We start from the raw sequence: 20,938 nt of genomic DNA, 5'->3' as shown, positions 1-20,938 counted from the left end.
ATTTTTTCCATCTGGGGAGGGAATGGATTTCAGCTGCCACCACATTTACAGTTAGAAATAACTGTAAGCGAGCATCACTTCACTATGTAGAAACCACTTTCTTAGCGCTTGAGCATGTTTATCAAATTTAACCATCACCATAATATTCTGAGGATCATTTACTGATGAGGAAACTGACACATGGAAGTTAAATGACTTCCCCAAGGACACATAACTAGTAAATGGTGACTGAATTTGAACCAGGTGGTCTGAACTCAGAGCCCATGCTCTGAACTAGTCTATGTTACTGCTTTTTGAGGATCCATACCATAGACATGTAGTTGATAACACATGAGAAATAAGAAGCTGAATTCTCAGATTCACCGTTAATTATAAGAAAGACCCTATTTGTATTAGGACCCTAATAGCATGACAACAAAATGAAACTAGGAGTGACCCTGGAGTGCTTGTGGAAGGACAGTCTAGTAGCTCAGGGATTCAGATCACCTCAGAGATAGTTGGAGAGAACACTTCAGAAGGCCAGAGCCTGAAAGTGTTCTCGCCTCCTGGAGCAATGGGGGCTCAGTGTATGCTAAGCCGAAAGACCAAATGAACCCAACTGGCGCGGTACGGCAAGTCTGGTGAAACGATCATGTGCGTCAGCCCAGAAGGGTGGGGGAATAACAAAATCGCAGCCTGATGGTTTATTAGCACCCACAATCCCCAACTTTTTACCCCAAAGTTCCTGAGAACAAGAATTTAGGTCTGAGGTATGCCTCTTTGTTAAAACCACAGCATATAATGTGGGGATATAAAACTTTTTTTTTTTTTAAACTTCACATTTTCCATTGTCTTGTAACTTATCCTTAAGTTTCAAGCGTGGCTCTTGAAGCAGTTGCTTGTAACAGCCTTTCTAACTACTTTTAAAAGGCTGGGGAGGTGGGTGGGAATTAAAGTTGCTTCTTCCAGTAAGTGAAATGCCATCCACCATACCTAGGATACAGGCCAACACCAACTTCCTGCATCTCTGCATTACAGATGGTGAAAGAGTTGCAGATCACCTGTAAAAACAAGGGGGAGACAGGATTACCAGTCACCTAAGATACTTCATAGGCAAGAGAACAAAAATTTTCAAAATAAAATGTAGGATCCTTGGGACTTCCCTGGTGGCGCAGTGGTTAAGAATCCGCCTGCCAATGCAGGGGACACGGGTTGGAGCCCTGGTCCAGGAAGATCCCACACGCCGTGGAGCAACTAAGCCCGTGAGCCACAATTACTGAGCCTGCGCTCCAGAGCCCACGAGCCACAACTACTGAAGCCCATGTGCCCTAGAGCCCACGCTCCGCAACAAGAGAAGCTACCGCAATGAGAAGCCCGTGCGCCGCAACGAAGAGTAGCCCCCGCTCACCGCAACTAGAGGAAGCCTGCGTGCAGCAATGAAGACCCAACGCAGCCATAAATAAGTAAATAATAGGGATGGAGCAGGAAAGAGAAAGAGAAATTTTAAAGAATATGTGCCATGTGTTAGATTTACTTCGCTTCATTATTTTATTTATTTATTTTCTGCTGAGTTGGGTCTTCATTGCTGCGTGCAGGCTTTCTCTAGTTGCGGCTAGCGGGGGCTACTCTTCATTGCGGTGCACCGGCTTCTCTTGTGGTGGCTTCTCTTGTTGTGGAGCGCGGCTTCAGTAGTTGTGGCTCGTGGGCTCTAGAGCACAGGCTCAGTAGTTGTGGTGCACGGGCTTAGTTGCTCTGCAGCATGTGGGATCTTCCTGGACCAGGGCTCGAACCCGTGTCCCCTGCACTGGCAGGCGGTTTCTTAACCAATGCACCAGCAGGGAAGTCCCTGCAGTGTGTTATTTGAAATGTGCTTGCACCCAGTCACCCAAAACCTTCTCTCTTACTTTGTCACTTAGAAACAGAACATGAAAGTTATAAAATCTAATCTGACTGGTTTTTTAAAAAGTAAATGATAGTAATGGTAAACATCAGGTCATGAAACCATGATGCTATCTAAGGGCAAACCAAAAACATTCATTTAAAAATCTATGTGTTGATAAATAATGCTTTTTTGGGGGGGGGTACAAAACTAATTTAAAGCAAATTAAACTATGTATATCACTTGTTAAATGGACAAATTAAAATTTTGTCCTTATGTTATATGAATATTATTGATTTTGCAAATGTATTTTACTATACAAGCCAGGTAATAAATAAAATAATCTTACTTAGGTAAACTACTTTATCACATCCCATATCACAATATACTTGGACATGTGTCCTTCTAGACCCTGGTACATTCAAGTACTGTTTCCACAACTTTAAAAGTGTCTGTCACATTTCAAGTTGTGGTCACAAATAGTGTACACTAGACATATAGAATACTCAGCATTGACTTGCCAAGGCTAAAATCAACATCAAGGCCAATGCCATAACTGAGGGAACAGCAATCATAAAATTGTGCTTCCTATTTTACATGTTTTCCAAGGTCAAACTACCAAATGTTAGCAAATGAGGATTCACAGAATGAAGCCCCTTTAGATAAAATGTTTGCTTTCTAAAATCCACCCGTATTTTCATTTTTCTAAGGGCTTTACTCACAGCAGAACTTATTATATCTTCAACAACTGTCCTTGATAATCGAAAGCAAAACAGGAATGATATTCACAAATTTGCCCATTGTTCTTTCCCTGAGGATATTACTTGGCATTTCACCTCCTTATAAGTCATCTGATGAAAAAAGCACTTACTATAGATGTCTGTCAAGTATGTATAAAAATATAAAGCCCTGGAACATGATTTCCATTGTTTAATTTCCCTCCCACATCCTGAGGCTCAGAACTACTATGATATTCTTAAATAACTTATTGTAGAATATTGTTGTAGGTTTCCATAGCTCCTACATAAGAGTCTTTTCTGTTAAAAATTTCATTTAGTCATGCTCCTATCCAAAAAGTTTATTATCACAATGAATTCAACTTTTTTCCATAGAGCACACTTAAAGATTCTTTGGTTCAACTTGAATCTCTAAAAATGTTCTCTTACATGATAATCTAGTTTCACCAATCTCTTTCCATGTAGTTGGAGCAAAAATCTACCCGTGGGCAGTGCCAGTATTCCTCACTGTAATTTTTCTGAGTTTCAGTACTAAATTCCTAAATGAAGTATGCTAGGTGGCGAGTATCACCGGACTGAGGCTGAATTGAATATAGAAGAGTGTGCCCCAAATCAAGTTAATTGATTTTCCATCAAGTTAATGGAGGAAAGAAAACTGCAGAAAAATATTCCATGTGAAACATAATACTGAACACTAACCAACTGCTTAATGTAATCCCCAAACGAAAGATAAATTCAAGCGTGAGCTGAGGTTATGCTATGTAGAAATTAAGGTGAATATTCTTTCCAGGGGAACACTTGGCCGGCGAGGGTTTGTCATACTGATCATACTTGACGTCTCAGGGACTGAAACCCCAGAAGCATGTATCTCACATTAGAGCACCATGAAGTGTACATGACTCATCTGCAAGCTGCACGGGCCTGCACCAGGGTGTTTTGGGGACTAGTGTCTGGAACTGTTTCTGGCAAGCAGTGGCCACAGATGAGGGAGCACCTCAGTGGGTCAGTCCTTCTGTGGCTTCCCAAGCCTACCCAATCCCTGGACACTGCCCAATGACCCACGGGAGCGGGAGCCAGGAAAGAAAGGACACCAGACTAGAGAGTCACAACTCTAGTTACATAGTCCAGAGGATGCAAGAAATTAGGCTCTGAGGTTAGACAGTCCCTCTTGTGATCTCTCAAGGTGTGCTCCTTTATTTTCAGAAATATAGCGGCAAGTAAAAGAGAAAATAAACCATGACTTCATTCCCACCCGCACCCCAACCCTTTCTCTAAGAGGTAATCAGCCCTTCCCCACTTCCACCAGCCACTCTTACAGACAGACAGATACACAACAGATGGTTGGGACTTCAATGCAAGGACACGATGTGACTATTTGTCCTTTCTTCTGGTACCATATTAAATTAAACAGCATAATGAATACATAAATGGTACCAGCCTCTCTCCTGACCAGGCGCCTGAGTTGGTGATGATAAAACACTGGCACGCACCCTGCACCACTGCAGTAGTGACCTACAGAGATTCGTAAGGGAAGACCCCTTGTCCCATCCAGAGTTCATCAAAATGTGAAGAGGAGGGGATTTGGAAAGGCAGATTAAATACATCTTTTCTTCTCTAACGTGTATTGCTGAAAGTAAAGTCTGATAGACTCTTCTTGGCTAGTTAGTGGGACTCCTTAGTAGGAAAGCAATATAGAAGCATGAGCTTTAAAAAGATAGACAAGCCCCGGGCGAGGGAGAGAGGCTGACTGCTGGGCTTGGATATGGTCCTGACCAAATCCTCCAGTCTCTTCCCGGCCTCTTCTGAAAAGCCTTCTCTCCTGGGAGGCCTCTGGTCTCACCCAGCTGGGGAGGGAGACCCCTCGGTCTTTGCTCCTGCATGCTGTCCACATACTCCCACACTCGGCACAGGATATTACAGCTATTTCTGTATACTTGACTTCCAAGAGAGTAGAACTTCTACTTTATTCTTTTCTTCCTCCTGCCTCAGACATGTCTGACACACTGTGTTCAAAAATTGTTTGTTTAATATTAGTGACTTTGTTAGCCTTTGTGACTTCTATATAGAATTGTTAATAAAACAAGGCAGGACTTCCCAGGTGGCACAGTGGTTAAGAATCTGCCTGCCAATGCAGGGGACATGGGTTTGATCCCTGGTCCGGGAAGATCCCACATGCCGCGGAGCAACTAAGCCCGTGCGCCACAACTACCGAGCCTGTGCTCTAGAGCCCGCGAGCCACAACTACTGAAGCCCGTGTGCCTAAAGCCCGTGCTCGGCAACAAGAGAAGCCGCCACGATGAGAAGCCCATGCACCGCAACGAAGACCCAACGCAGCCAAAAATAAATAAATAAATAAATAAATAAATTTATTTTAAAAATGTAAAATATAAAATTATTTAAAAATGTATAAATAAACCAAGGCAATCATCACCATACAGCCAAAAAAAAAGTTCTCTTAACATCCTCCTCTCCTTCCCACTTTTCTCTCTCTCCCCATCTCCATTCCTTCCTACAACAAAGTCACAGTTGTAGGAAGTCACAGTGAGTTACACAGACTAGGCTCTGGAACTATAAGAAGATATAAGGTCAGAACCCTGCCCTCAAGGACTCTGAGACCAGCAGGAGAGACAGCTGTATTAGTCAGTTAACAACATTCGAACTGTACTAGTGCCCAGCAGAGGGGTCACTACCTCAGCTGGGGCAGGTCAGCGAAGGCTCACTGAACAGCAGATGCCAAAGGAGGTACCTGGGATCCGGGGTCACGAGTGTAACTCAAACTTCTTATTCCTTATGTGACACAGTGGGAAAATATCAATTATAAACTCTAAAAATCTGGTTCCTTAGATTGAGGAAAACTGGCATAAACCTAATACCTACACAGACCCCTTTGACTTTCGAAAGTTAAAGGTGGTGACATCTGATAATAGTAGCTATTACGAAGTAAACACCAATAAGTAAAAGGAATAGGGGTCTAGGGTTTTGACACAGATTGCAGAAAATACCCACCACATTTCTTTCTTGGTTTAAAAAGACTCACAAACCTCTAAAATGTGTCTTCTTCTCACTCCATGTTGTGGAGAGGAGAAAAAAAGGCACAGCAGTATTAAAGATAGTAGTACCTAAAATACCATGATCTAATTGTTTTCTCTGAAGAGCCAGGAAGGATATACTTCAATTTTTAAAAAAAGCAAGCAAGGAAGCAAAGAAAAAGAACCAAAGAACCAGAAAGGAGATGCAGGAAGGGCTGAACGCAGGCCAGGGTGACTCCTGGGAGGGGAGCCGCCTGGGTAGGGATGACATCAACGCTTTCCTCCACCACTTGCTGAGGCTGTGCAAAAATCATACTACTGAACTCACAGTTTTCCAGAACAGAAAAGCCTTTACTAAACCCAAATGTGTAGCCTGAGAGACATCTGACATTTCTGTGGTGCCCTTTGAAGGACTTCTCATCTTATCTTGTCTACTTCTCCAGCCCCTCACCAACAAGCTGTTAGTACTTTAGCTTCATTTTAAGGACGAGGAAAAGCAAAGCTAGGAGAAATCCGTGTGCTGTTCTCTGGTACATAATCACCAGCTCTCACAAAGCAGCAGAATTTAGTTTGTCTTAGCAGAAAACTCAGGCCCGAAGGAATTATATACAGGACAGATTGGGAGAAGGGGTTAAGTGAAAGGCGAGGTCTGGAACAGTGTTGTAGCCGGGGCCTTCAGAATTGCAGATTTATTCGCTCATTTATTAAGGGCCTATTATGCACCAAGGCACCGCCAGCAAGGAGCAAAAACCACCCCTTTCACCACTTTGCCTGGTGATCCAAGTGAAATAAGAATGTAAAAAATGTCACATTTCTCTCCAGTTCTGACAAAGTTTGGCCTTCCTCAGCCAAGGATTATTTTCCTGACTATTGGCCATATCTCTTTGCAAGTCACTCTGTCAAAATACAAGTTGCAATGACGCAGGGCAGCACTCTAATCTGTCAGCTCAATTTAGAAACACATGAGACCGCTGGTCTTCCACGGCCCTGGGTGGCGCACTGGCCGCCCACCCTCTGATCATTCACACAAAGGATTGCTGGGGATTACTGAAGACCAGCTGGGCGACGTAAATTAAAATGGGTGGCCTTTGAAGTTTCCACTCTTCCATTGTCTGACTGCAGCCAGCCGCCCTTACCAAATTAGTGCCACAAAGAAAGGGATACTCGCTCCCCAATACAGGCTGGAAAGATCAATCAGCTACAAAAGAGCAAGCAGCTAAAGGAAGAAGGAGAAAATGAGGCCTTGATACCTTGTCACGTGACTGTCACGGTATTTGTAGGCATTCACACAGGGAAGGATCCGAGACAGCATACGGAAAAAACTCTTCCTTCCCACATGGCCCTCCTGCCATCTTCCTCCCAAATAAGCATGATTTTGGTCTCTTGTTTCATGGATGCCTTCTGCCTTCCCACCTGATCACATTTTAAAACACAGGGAATCTGTATTTTTTATGTGGGGTGAAATGTGCTAAATTATGTGTCTGCATTTCTACACTGTTGGCCAATTAGTTTAGATTAGGAAAAGCCAGAAATAAAACACCAGAATTTACCAGAAAGCTATAAACCTGAGGAATTGTGCAGATTAAGTGAGATAATGCATGCAGGCCTCAGAATGGCTCCTGGCACACAGGAAGCTTGGTAGATAGTAGCAAGATCATTATTATTACCCAGTTTGTCAACTATAAGACAAACTCAATAATTAGTAAGATGCACCATTATATTATGCACCACTAAGAAAAACCACTAACAAACTATATTATGCTATTAGTCGTAAAACAGATTCCAATTTCAGAGATGTAAAACTGTGAAAAATATGAACCTTGGGATTAATGAAATACAACATCACTATGTACAGCTCCAGGTTCCCGGAAGAATGTAAACAGAGGTCTATACAGCTGGTACTGGAGGACATACAGGACATCTGTGTCAGCATAGCCACATCAGGCCCTGAGTTTCTGACCTCTCAGAACCCCTCCCACTAACAGACTGGGTTGCTCTGGGTTGGGTGACTCTTAGCATCACCCAAAGGCATTCACCACTGTCAGTTCATTGTTTTCGCCATCCTCTGAATCAGTCATCATAAAACAGACTATCATAAGTCACTCAAAACCCAAAGTACAACCCCGGTATAAAGTTACATCGCTTGAGCCAAGTCAATGGTCTTGCCAAATTTGGCTATGCTCTGGAGGTGACCTAATGCACATATGTTCCCAGTATCTTCTTTCAATACTCAGTTAAGCAGTGCAATTTTCCCTGGAATGGAATTTAAATTAGTTACTTTAAAACCCAAGTTCACATTTTTCCACACCTACCACATAGCTCTCTCTAAATAACCAAGTGAAAGCATTTACGAGGATACATTGGGTAGAGACACTGCAGACGGATTTCAAAGTCACTCATCATTATCCTGACAAGTCATACAGATAGGTATTGTATGCTCCAGAATCTTAGCTGGCTATTTTTCAAGGAGAGTACTGGCCTTCAAGACAACACGTAAGGAACTGAAGAAAGATATACAAAGACGTATACAGAAACTACACAGGACCTGAAGAAAAACAGGGCACGTTGTTTCTGCAACACCCTTGTTACCCAAATGCCAAGGAGTGGGTAATCTTCTATAGCACCAGCCAGAGCCTTCGGTGGCCAGGAGCCCACTGCATTCCTTGGTTATACAAATATCTGAGAGTAAATTGTCCACTCAATGTTCATTTTATCACAATTTTCATATACTCTTCAGATATCTTTTTAAGAATACCTTTTCATGACCATAGACAAATCCTAACTATTAAAAATCAGAATATGCTGCCTGTGGTCTGACCATTAAAACTCCCCACTTCCTTTGCATTGTCCTTTATAATGATCACTCTCAGAGTTGCCTCCACAAAGAAGAAACATCCGAACTTCCTAATTTGTGAGATTCAACAGTCTACCCTCATGATCACAAAAGAGTCAAGTTTTCCTTTTCTTAAGTTATACAGATTTAATTAGATTTTTTAAAATAAAAAATGAAATTCCAAATGATTCTTTCTTTCCCTCCAGCCTTATTTTGCATATACTCTCTCCTCATTTTCCAGCAACATCTAAATGCAAAACAGAACATATTCACTAAAGGAAACAGAGTTTGATAATTAAAGCAAATATAAATGAATTTGCATATGTGAGGTTTCCAACTTTGAATTCAGAGACAGTGAATAGCATAACAGTCCAAATGAGAATTAATCTGAAGTTTGCAGAAAAAATTTAGTTAAGTTATCAACGGCAGGGAAAGAAATTTGGTTTCAAAGAAAATAACACACAAATATCCCTCAGTGAAGATTATTACTGTAAAGCGTATCTGAAAGGGAAAAATAAACCAAAGCATTATCAATAAAAGAGAAGTCCAAAGAAACTGAAATGCAAGGATCATTTTAGGAAATGGAGCAAAAATGAAATAGAAAAGAAAAAGGCATGAAAAGAAGATAAAGGAAACAGTAAGTTGACAATAAACAAGTTACAAAGACTCACAGTAAAGAGAAGTGTAAGAATTACTGATTGCCAGTATGTATTTGGCTTGTCATGAAAAAAATAAAAGATTGACAAGGATAGAAAAAAGATACAATGATTTTTACATGGCTGCCTGATAATAATTCAGTCCAATAAGTCAGAGAGTTTATTTTCAGAAGCAAATCGATAAAGAGGCAGCTTATAGGTAAACGGGGAGAGTATTGGGTGATGGGCACCATTGTTACCATTGTTCTACTGAGCAGATTGTGTGATATAGGCTCCCCAGATACTCCTGCTAATGACTAAAGAAAGGTGTCCCTCCCTGCTTCCGCCATGGCTAGCATTCTGTGCAAAAGAAACATTGAAAGTCGACATGCTCTAATGATATGTTTCATAGTATAGCGTAGACAGAGCAAGTTTTTACTAAGCTAAAGGCAGATTGAGCATTGGCTACACACAACAGCAGAGCGTAGTAAAAACTCTTCTTAAATGAGCCTCAACTCCCCAAACGCCCTCAACCACATATAGCGTGTCATGTCCCAACCAAAGCCTTCTTAATATATCCAACTACCTTTCCTTACGCAGGGGTCAGCACATACCTAGACGCTATATCAAGGTGAAGACTAGATAGCTTTAGTTTTAGTAAGGTACTAGGATCAAAACAGAAAGTCAGTTATCAGATAGAGCAGGTAGCAATTAGTGGCTGAGCAGGAGGCTATAAGACGCAGGGGTCAGCACATACCTAGACGCTATATCAAGGTGAAGACTAGATAGCTTTAGAGCAGGTAGCAATTAGTGGCTGAGCAGGAGGCTACAAGAATCTAAAACAAAGGAACTTGGTAGGCATGTAATCACGAAATCCCCAAAACATCCCAGAAAGTGATAAAAATATATACCTTTGGGTAAAGTGTTGTTTCCCCAAAGAGGAATTCAAGATAGTTAGACCTCTTTGGTCATAATATAAACTATTATCAGTGTATTAGGAGAAAGAAACAAAGTAAGGTGAGATGTTTTTTTTCTTCCATATTTAAATTTACTACATTGGGAAACTTGTCTACACATTGATATACTGGACTCCAACTATAAGAAATCTTTAAATAAACTAAAAATTTTTTTCAGGATATTAGTCTGAGCAGAGGAGGTAGGGATAGAAAATTTAAGAAAACTAGCTCACATGTAGGGTTCAGTTTTAAAGAACGAACGGCAAAAATAACAAAAACTCTGCTTATAGTTTCTGAATTATATTCTGTGATTAGTTTGTGGCCTGTTCTTCAACCACAGTACTACATATCACACATGAAGGCTAGACGCTCAACACCAAGTAAGGTTAAAATGTGTTTAGTAAATTGTACCTACCAAGGCCAATAGAACTTCAGAAACATTTTCAACAATGATTTTTGTTGAAATTAAAAAAAAAGATTTTCTGTTTAACGTTTTTGGAACACAATAATCCTCTTTACCTTGAATAATTAAAAATAAAAGAGCTAATGGATGTAATACTGATCTTGGGTGGCCTCGGCCTGCAGCGGTTTGAAGCAGGGTTTCAGTTCCCAGCCAGAGATTGAGGTTGGGTCGCAGCAGTGAGAGCACCAAATCCTAGCCGCTAGACCAGTGGTCAGTTGACAAGGCCCCGGCCCTTCGGCTTTGAAGAAAAGAATTCCCACAAAGATGGAAAGTTGTGAAACAAGTAAAGTGTTTATTAGGAGAATAAAAGAGTGTAGTACGTGTGGATAGACACACGGGCAGACTCAGAGAGAGTCGTGCCCTCGTGGTAGTTTAAATCACTTATATGGGGCATTTCTTCTGGGTTTCCTTTGGCCAATCATTTTGATTTGCCTGGTTCAGAGTCCGTATTTGGTAATATCTCAGGATCCTCCCATGTGTGCACGTGCATCTCTCAGCCATGATGGATTCTATCGAAGAGGCCTATGGGTAGTTAGCATCACTTACTATGGGGTGGCACCCCCTCCCTTTTTGATCTCCAAGGACCTTTCTAGTCGGGAAGGTCTTCTTGACTTCAAGAATGATAAATATGTGGTCTCTTATCTTCTATCTGGGCAGGGCCCAGCCTCCTCTCTCAATTGTCTTGCTATGCTCATCTTGGAGTATCGGTCCACAGGGAACCAACCTCCAATTGCTTTCCCGGGGGGAGGTGGGGGGGACAGACAATCTACCTTCTACCTCAATACTTCTAAGTGAAAAGAAACTAACATGTAGCACATTAGGCATAATACCTTTACATGTTAATGCTGGGATGTGATTAAATCAGAGATAAGTGGTCAAATCCTGAGAGATCAATAGTGTAATTAGGAAAAGTATATTTCTCCTTAGTCTTTACACATTTGCCCTGGTATAAATATTTGTAGTGGTCACATACTGCTAATCTTTCCCAGACAAGTGTTGTAAAGATGCTAGGTAAAACGCAGTTGTTAACTCTTTTCCTGAGCTGCTGTTCAGTAGCAATTAAATAAATCAAAGATGCAGATCAAATGAGACAGATACAGGAGTCAATGTAGAACCAAGGCAGAAAGGTAAGCTAAGGAAAGTGGTAGTTCATTGCAAATTCAATTACCAATCAGGTCATATCTCTGTATCACCTCTCACATTCATCCTTTTCTTTCCATTTCCACTACTTCTTGGACCTTCAACGATCTCTTGCTTGCAACTTTCCAAGGTAGGCTCTCTGCCTACCCCCCACCCCATCTTTTTCCAATCCATTCTTTAAACTGCCACCAGATAAAGAGAAATATGAGATCCACCTAGTGGCTGCAGAATAAAGACAAAATTCTTTAGCATGACATTAAAGGTCCTCAATCTATCCTCAACCCTCCTTTCCACCACACCCAGCCCTCACTGTCTGTTTCAGTTACACTGGTCTCTTTGTCATCCCTCAGTTGTGTCCTGTACTCAGGTGGTGTTACGTTTTTGTTAACAGTGTTTCCTCTTTAAACAAATTCTTCCATCACGATCTAAGTTGCTCATAATTTTATTCATCCTGCAAGATCCAGCTTAAATGGCACCTCCTTCAAGAAGCTTTCTTATAACCTATTAATTTTATTTCTCTATACTCTCATAGCATTTTATTCATACAGCATTTATCACATTCTACTTTGAATTGAAGCTAATTATGTAAAATCAATCTCTAGACTAGACTATAAGCAACTGAATACAACGAGTTACATCTCTTAAGCACTTTGTGGCATTTGTTTGCTAATATGTCTTTTCTATTTCAATAATCCATAAATTTCTTGAGGTCATGATCCACACTTCCCTTTACAAATATTTTAAATAAAAAATTAAATACATATTTAAAATATAAATATACTTAATATAAATCTATGTCAAGGTTCCATTTACCCACTGAATAAACAGAAATTACCTAGAGCGTCCCATATTGGTAGAACAGTACAATAGCTTTTGTGCTTCCCCCATCTCACTCATTCCCTCTCCATCTTCCAATGATAATCACAATTTTAATTTTGTGTTTCTTATTCCCTTGTTTCTATGATAGTTCATCCCATATGCATGTATCCCTAAACAACATATTGTTTATTTTTGCACGCTTTTGGTTTCTTACGAACAGAATCATACTGCGTTTATGGTTGCAACTTGAATGTGTTTGTTTTTGTTTTTTTGGTTCAACATTATGCTCCTAAGATTCGCATACATTGATGCGTGTAGCTGTAGTTCATTCATTTTCACTACCTAAGAGAACCTCCTGCAAAAGAGCTCTGGGAGGCACATAAGTGAAAAATGTCCATAGTAACATCCTTTGTAAACTCAAAAACTGCAAATGACCCAAGTGTTCCTTACCAGGAGGCTATGCAAATAAATCATGATATTTTCTACACTTGCACTTACTAATAATGTGTCTGGCATACAGTAAGCCTCCATGAGTATTTTCTGAATAGATAAATGGACTTGAGGAAAGAAATACAACTGATTCACCATGGCCTCCTGCTCCGAGCCCAACACATGCTCAGAGGCTCAGTAAATATTTGAGATATTTATACACAAAACCATGTTAGCCCCTGAGGCTGGCACTGGAAAACACTCATAAACTGACAACTCAGATAATCTGCGCTGAGCAAGTGAGAGAACGAAATGGAAACTGTGACATGGGAATGCCTACCACAAGCTAGGTGGACGGAGTGTTACCTTTGATAGTGTTACCTTTGATAGTGTTAATTCTGCCTGCTTACTTTTGAGTTCCTACAAACCACTGTGGTTCATAAGTATCCCTCTCTCCCTCTGCAACCCTCCTTCTCCCCCACCTCCTCTATCTCCTTTGCTACTCCCTTCTTCTGGATGAATCTGCTCTGGTATACCTGGGAAGGATTTAGGGATGGTGGTTAAGAATTGACTTTCGAATTTCCCTTCTCTGCCGACCCATCTCAAGCTCTGACTCAGTCCAATGATAATTACATTCCGTTGGGCAATGATTTGTCTCTCACTATGTCACCATTTGAACATTGTATACCCATTTTAAGGCAGTTGAGCTACCCTGCTTATCTCCTTTTTAACATATTTGATGTCAGCTCTTGAGCAAAACCAACCTCCTAGAAAAATGATCACCATCCCAGCATGCTATTAGTCTATTTCTCATTTTACTGAAATAGAAACTAATCCTCAGGATAACACTGCCGGTAAAGATGCCAGGGAAGAAAAATTACACCAAACCAAATGAGTATGCGTTTATCTGCAGCGCTTAGTCAATTACTTTCAAAGAATTGGTATAGAAAATAATGAAAAGGAATTAAAGCCAAGACTTTAAAGACAGTAAAGACTGTCAGTTACAGACAAGTTTTTCCATGAATTTGAGTATTATTAACAGAAGTTCATCTCACTTTGAGTTGCCTTCATCATTTTACCATGGTCATAATTTAGACCTGACTAGTTAGCCAAAAAAAAAAAAAAAAAAAAAAAAAGGCAGGGGTGCCTGTGGAAAGAAAGGAAGGGAAAAAGTCATTATTCTGACACACTAGATATACAAATAAATGCTACACATCATCCTTTCCTTCACTTCTGCTTCATCATTAAATCTCCCTCCTCCCCCTTTCCCATTGCTCCACTAGACTCACTTCCTCTTCCACACTTCCCTTGCCTCTCTTGATAAAAATCCTTGGAAGGGGTTAAAGAGTGGCCAGTCCTTACTCTTTAACTTTCCTTTGGGCAAGGCTTTTCCTTTCTAATTTGAGTTATGATTTCACTGCAAATAATTCAACTCTTTCTATTACACTCTGGATCTTTCCTAGGGTTGCTATATTTCTTACATGTGCTTTAGCTAATGCACACCCTCTGCTCCCGATATATTGCTACTATATTTGGGTAGGTTCAAAATCCTTCTTCAAACAAAATATATCTGTCATATAAACACTGTCTCCTCCACATACTTCAGTCAAATCTAGTAGCTTTCCTGACCTTTTTGTCTGACTCTCCCAGAAATCCTCCTCATCTAACTGTCTTAGTTAGCCTGCTAAAATGCAGGATATCTGGAAAAGTCATAACTTACCTTTCTAATTACTTTCTCTCTCAAAGCCTTAGGAAGTAATAAGGGAAATCTTTACTTTGGATTTAATTTCACTCCAAAATGTAGAATTGTGTGGTTAGGTAAAAATGACAGGATTCCTACCAAAAAAAAAAAAAAAAAAAAAGACCAGTCTAATGACAGAGTTCACAACAGCCAAGGTAGGGGCTCTGGATGTAATTATTACAGAGACTTTAGGAAAAGAAGGGAAACTAATATTCTAAATAGCTACAGTGAGTCAGGCACTATGTGAGGTGCTTTTACTCATCCTTTTACCTATACAAAAGTTGGGAAAAGTTAATATCAACCTCACTTTACAGATGAGGAAATTAACGCTTAGAAAGGCCTAATACCGGCGTCAGGATTTGAATCCAGAGTTTTCTGATCCTCACGCTGTGAAGCAGGACAAGTTAAACTTGACGGCATCTTAAGAGGGGTGAAGGCCTGACAACACAACGGCACACGATGCAGGCGGCTGCACAGTCTGCTCCCACATTCTTCCCCACCTTCCCTCCTAGCACTTACCATAAATCTCCCTTCCCCCAGCCATAGAGAACATCTTACTGTTCTCTAAAGTGATGTGCTGATGAATGATTCTGTGCCTTCCCGCAGGTTGTTTCCTCTGTCTGAAATGCCCTTGCTTCTTTCTTCATCTCCTTATCTCCTATTCCAGACCCCAGCTCAAGGGTCACCTCCTTCAGGAAGCTTTTCCTCACCTGGTTCCAGTCTGATTTAGATGTTCCTCCTGCACAGCAAGGTACACACCCCTCCAAAGCACTTACCCCGCTGGCCCATAATTGCTCATTTATTTGATGGTTTCCCCTAGGAAGCTACAAAGTTACTCGCGGAGGGGAGGAGCCACATCTTATTCCACTTTGTATCACTAGCATATAGTGAATGCCTAATCCATCAAGGCAGAAAACTGGGACAACTGGACAGAAATCAGAGGGTAGTCCAACTGGGATACGCATACAGAAAATCTGTAAGAGCTGGACTGTCCATCTCATGAACCAGCGTTCAAGCAGAAGCTAGATAATAACCCATCACGGGTGGTAAAGAACTCCTAACACCACGTGAGGAGTGGTGCAGGTGAGCTAGCGCACCCATTCTAGCTCAGATGGTCTGTAGTTCCTGACCAAGTTCTCTGATGAAGATGAGCTGACGTCTCAGAAGCTACCGGGGCACAATAACAAGAAGACAGACACAGGAGTCAGAAAACCTGGGTCCTAGGCCTGACTCCACTGTGTGACTTTAGGGAGATACGTCATTTCATCTCACTTTCCCCATTTATAAAATCAAAGGTGAAAAGAGAGTTGGGTAAAGGTGACCAACTGGATGGCCTCTCAAATGCCTTCCTACTCAAAGAAAGGCTTCCGGTTTGTTTTCCCATCATTTGCTGTGTTCTTATGTGACATATTGATACCAGAGCCCAAAGCCTTCTCTGCCCATCTACCTTGCACCAAAACTTTTTGCTCTGTCTGATGGCTCTTTTTCTAAACAATAAGGTATGATATGCATAGAAAAAATTGAGTAAAACCTACGTATTTTATTTGAGTGCACTGGACAGGATGACTTCTGGAAAAGAAGTTAGTAAAACAAATGAATGCAGGGCAAATCCAAGTCCATGGGGAAATTGGTATTGACTTACAAAATTTAATCAGCTGCACTACAGTAGACACTTAGTATTCATGAATTTTACACTTGCATATGTGATGCTGAAGGTACATGATACATGATCATTTGTAACTTTATTGAGAAAGATACTTGACTCCTTGCTCTAAGGCTGATGTCCACAGGAAAAGGTCCATTACCTAGTGACTGATTCATAGGCTCTGTTAATCTTGGCTTTTGTAATGAAAGCAGAAACTTGGGTAAAATGGAACAAACTTTTTTCTGTCTGAAAATGATCCTGACATGAAAATTAACTGATAGTGTTGGTGACAGAAGTGAATCAGTCTAAAGAATAGCCAGAAATTAGCTTTATAAATTACTTTAATCCTGAATTTATGGAATCATTACATATCTGGGTTACTTAACTTTTTCAATTATACTTTACATTTTTCAGGGAGAGAAAGGGAGAATTACATGTTACGTCGCATTTTTACATTTGGAGATTTGTAACTCCCCTGGGACATATTCCATATGAATGCCAAAGGTCTCCTCTGTGGTACTGAGCCCCTTAAAATGGCAACAGTAAAAAAAAAAAAAAAAAATCCCCCCCCAAAAAGCAACTCAGTTTAGTGAAATGCTACCAGATGTCTTTGAAAATTACTGAGGGAAGGCAGAGTTAGATAAGGTTTAAGTGTTTGTAGGTATCTGAAAAGAACTGAAGATAATCACAAACTAGGGTTCATTATCTACTCAATTTTCTCTCAGGCACAACAACAAAGAAGTTTCAAATGCTTCTTTGCAGAGCTGCACAGGCTCATTCTAAACTGAGTCACCCCTGATTTCTAAGAACATAATTTTCAACCAAATGATTTTCTTGAGTTTTCCACTTTTCCCCCATCAGCTGGCTAAGAGAAGATATCTGGGTTATAACTTCATTTTTAAAGGGAATGGGTCTTTAGAGAACACTTCATCTTGCCAGCATTTTGGATCTAAATTTCCTTCTCATCCTTTCACCCTACAGTATCAGCTTGCATAAGACACAAAGTAAAACGCACAGCTGTGCCATACAAGATGGCTAAGGAGGGCAAAGCAGACAAGTTGCTAATTAGCTCTCCAAACTGGACACTCAAACATAGGAATCATCCTTCTCTCCTACCTGATATTTCTGGAAGAGTTTATGTCAGTAATGGAAAATTTAAAGGCCGTCATATAATTCTACTTTATTTCCCACTCTAGCTCTGAACAATGTTCTGGTTGTTCAGATGCATGACCTATTGCAGTGGTTTTCACACTGTGCCCTCAGGAACCCCTGGAGCCAAGGAGAGAGAGGAGGTAGAATCAGGAGAGGTCCCATGTCCCCTAAATCCATTTTACTACAATTAATCTTTATTATGAGAATGTAAGCTCCATGAAAGCAAGGATATCTACCTGTTTTCTTCACTGACATAGTCAACAAAAACTTTTGAATGTACAAGTGAAAGGATGGATGAATTGTATGCTTAAGACACCCGGGCACTGTTCTGGTTGGTCTTCACAGCCACCCTCTGAAGCAGGTACAGTGGTTATCCTCCTTTTACAGATGAGGCACCCAGGCAATGTGGTTTCAGAGTCTCAATTCAATCAAATACTACACCACACTATACAGCCTCCCACGTGGCCCAGCAGTTTTTTCTCATCTACTTCACATAAGCTATTTCCCAGCACTAGACTAAAGAAAGGGTGGGTGGTAGAGAAAAAATATGCCTCAAAACCATTGACTTCGAGGTGAGATCCAAAGGCTGCAAATAACAAATCTCACTCTTGCTCTGTTTTTACCACTACCTTTGGGACTTTAAGCAAGTGGCTGAATTTCTCACTGCTTCAGGTTCCCTCATCTCTCTTCATCATTTATCTTGCAAGGTTACCATACATGAAGTGATTAGAGAATCCTGATGTTGTCAGAAATACAATTTTGCTAACATTGGTTCCAGAACTGTGAAACAAGGGGAAGGACTAGGTGATCACTACACTCCTTCTAAAGTTCAATGCCTCCATGATTAAAAGACTTTGTGCAGGGCTGTCCACATGGTTATTTTATTCTTGAACATCCTTTCTGACTGAACAAGCCATATGGCTTCTGGTTCGGTTGCCAGGCAGCCTGGCCAAGTTCCTATCAACATGTCAAGCAGATGAGGTAGAGGGGGAGGAGAAACAGAGCCCTGCATGTTGGTTGTGCTGAACACTAAAGAGAAAACAGAGACACAAAATCTTGGGCCAAGGTTTGACCTCAACAGCTGCAAATCCAATCATCTCAATGTTTCACTATGTTTCTAGAAACATCCATGGAGGAAAAATCACAGTAGCCTTTAATATATGATAATGCCTCCCATGGGCTTACTTCTGGTATGATGTTTTAAATATGTGACAAAACCCAAAAAGCTACAGTTTCAGATCTTGCCAGAAATTGGGATTTTACTTGAACTGTAAAAGAGTCATGGGGAGCTTACTGGGTAAGACACGAAGTCCTTCTTTATAAGCTCTTATAAAACTAGAAACTGGGGGACTGCTATACAGTTCCTGCTGCTGGCATTGTGTTCAGGAAAATAAAATGGTCCAAAGCCTGTTTTATTTATTTATTTCAATGCAGAGATACTTTTATTTTTAATTTTTTAAAATACATCTTTATTGGCATATAGTTGCTTCACAACGCTGTGTTAGTTTCTGTTGTACAACAAAGAGAATAAGCCATATACATACATATATCCCCATATCCCCTCCCTCTTGAGCCTCTCTATCCCACCCCTCTAGGTGGTCACAAAGCACGGAGCTGATCTCCCTGTGCTATGCAGCTGCTTCCCACTAGCTATCTATTTTACATTTGGTAGTGTACACACATCAATGCTACTCTCACTTTGCCCCAGCTTCCCCTCCCTCCCCACCTGTATCCTCAAGTCCATTCTCTCTTTGTCTGCGTCTTTATAACTGCCCTGCCACTAGGTCCAGCAGTACCTTTTTTTAAGATTCCATATATATGCATTAGCATATGGTATTTGTTTTTCTCTTTCTGACTTACTTCACTCTGTATGACAGACTCTAGGTCCATCCACCTCACTACAAATAACTCAATTTCGTTTCTTTTTATGGCTGAGCAATATTCCATTGTATATATGTGCCTCATCTTCTTTATCCATTCATGTGTCGATGGACATTTAGGTTGCTTCCATGTCCTGGCTACTGCAAATAGTGCTGCAGTGAACATTGTGGTACATGTCTCTTTCTGAATTACGGTTTTCTCAGGGTATATGCCCAGTAGTGAGATTGCTGGGTCATATGGTAGTTCTATTTTTAGTTTTTTAAGGAACCTCCATACTGTTCTCCATAGTGGCTGTATCAATTTACATTCCCACCAACAGTGCAGGAGGGTTCCCTTTTCTCCACACCCTCTCCAGCATTTATTGTTTCTAGATTTTTTGATAATGGCCATTCTGACTGGTGTGAGGTGATACCTCATTGTAGTTTTGATTTGCATTTCTTTAATAATTAGTGATGTTGAGCATCTTTTCATGTGCCTCTTGGCCATCTGTATGTCTTCTTTGGTGAAATGTCTATTTAGGTCTTCCTAAATAAATAAAATAGACATTTTATCATTGGGTTGTTTGTTTCCTTTGCTGTGCAAAAGCTTTTAAGTTTCATTAGGTCCCATTTGTTTACTTTTGTTTTTATTTTCATTACTCTAGGAGGTGGGTCAAAAAAGATCTTGCTGTGGTTTATGTCAAAGCGTGTTTTTCCTATGTTTTCCTCTAAGAGTTTTATAGTGTCTGGTCTTACATTTAGATGTATAATCCATTTGGAGTTTATTTTTGTGTATGGTGTTAGGGAGTACTGTAATTTCATTCTTTTACATGTGGCTGTCCAGTTTTCCCAGCACCACTTATTGAAGAGGCTGTCTCTTCTCCATTGTATGTTCTTGCCTCCTTTGTCGTAACTTAGGTGACCATATATGCACGGGCTTATCCCTGGGCTTTCTAGCCTGTACCATTGATCTATATTTCTCTTTTTGTGCCAGTACCATACTCTCTTGATTACTGTAGTTTTGTAGTATATTTTGAAGTCGGGGAGCCTGGTTCTTCCAGCTCCATTTTTCTTTCTCAAGATTGTTTTGGCTATTCAGGGTCTTTTGTCCTTCCATACAAAGTGTAAAATTTTTTGTTCTAATTCTGTGAAGAATGCCATTGGCTTGGCAGTTTGATAGGGATTGCAATGAATCTGTAGGTTGCTTTGGGTAGTATAGTCATTTTCACAATATTGATTCTTGCACTCCAAGAACATGGTATATTTCTCCACCTGTTTATGTCATCTTTGATTTCTTTCAGCAGTGTTTTACAGTTTTCTGAGTACAAGTCTTTTGCCTCCTTGGGTAGGTTTACTCCTAGGTATTTTGTTCTTTTTGTTGTGATGGGAAATGGGATCATTTCCTTAATTTCTCTTTCTGAGTTTTTGTTGTTAGTGTATAGGAATGCCAGAGATTTCTGTGCATTAACTTTGTATCCTGCAACTTTACCAAATTCATTGATTAGTTCTAGTAGTTTTCTGGTGGCATCTTCAGGATTTTCTACGTATAGTATCATGTCATCTGCAAACAGTGAGTTTTACTTCTTTTTTTCCAATTTGTATTCCTTTTATTTCTTTTTCTTCTCTGATTGCTGTGGCTAGG

General features: G+C 40.5%; 1 protein-coding gene across 2 annotated transcripts in view; it reads right to left on the bottom strand.

Annotated features, from left to right (window-relative positions):
* Positions 1 to 20,938, bottom strand: part of SMYD3 (SET and MYND domain containing 3) — a 725,308-nt gene that overhangs the window by 159,902 nt on the left and 544,468 nt on the right. For both annotated transcript variants that reach the window (XM_024133701.2, XM_024133702.2), the window contains exon 6: positions 973 to 1,040. In XM_024133701.2, coding sequence (XP_023989469.1) covers positions 973 to 1,040 — 68 coding nt within the window. The remainder of the gene's footprint in view (positions 1 to 972; positions 1,041 to 20,938) is intronic.

The sequence above is a fragment of the Physeter macrocephalus genome, chromosome 4 (assembly GCF_002837175.3).
Source record: "Physeter macrocephalus isolate SW-GA chromosome 4, ASM283717v5, whole genome shotgun sequence".
NCBI classification, from domain to species: domain Eukaryota; kingdom Metazoa; phylum Chordata; class Mammalia; order Artiodactyla; family Physeteridae; genus Physeter; species Physeter macrocephalus.
Note: the sequence above shows the minus strand (reverse complement) of the source record. Positions and strands in the feature narration are given on the sequence as shown.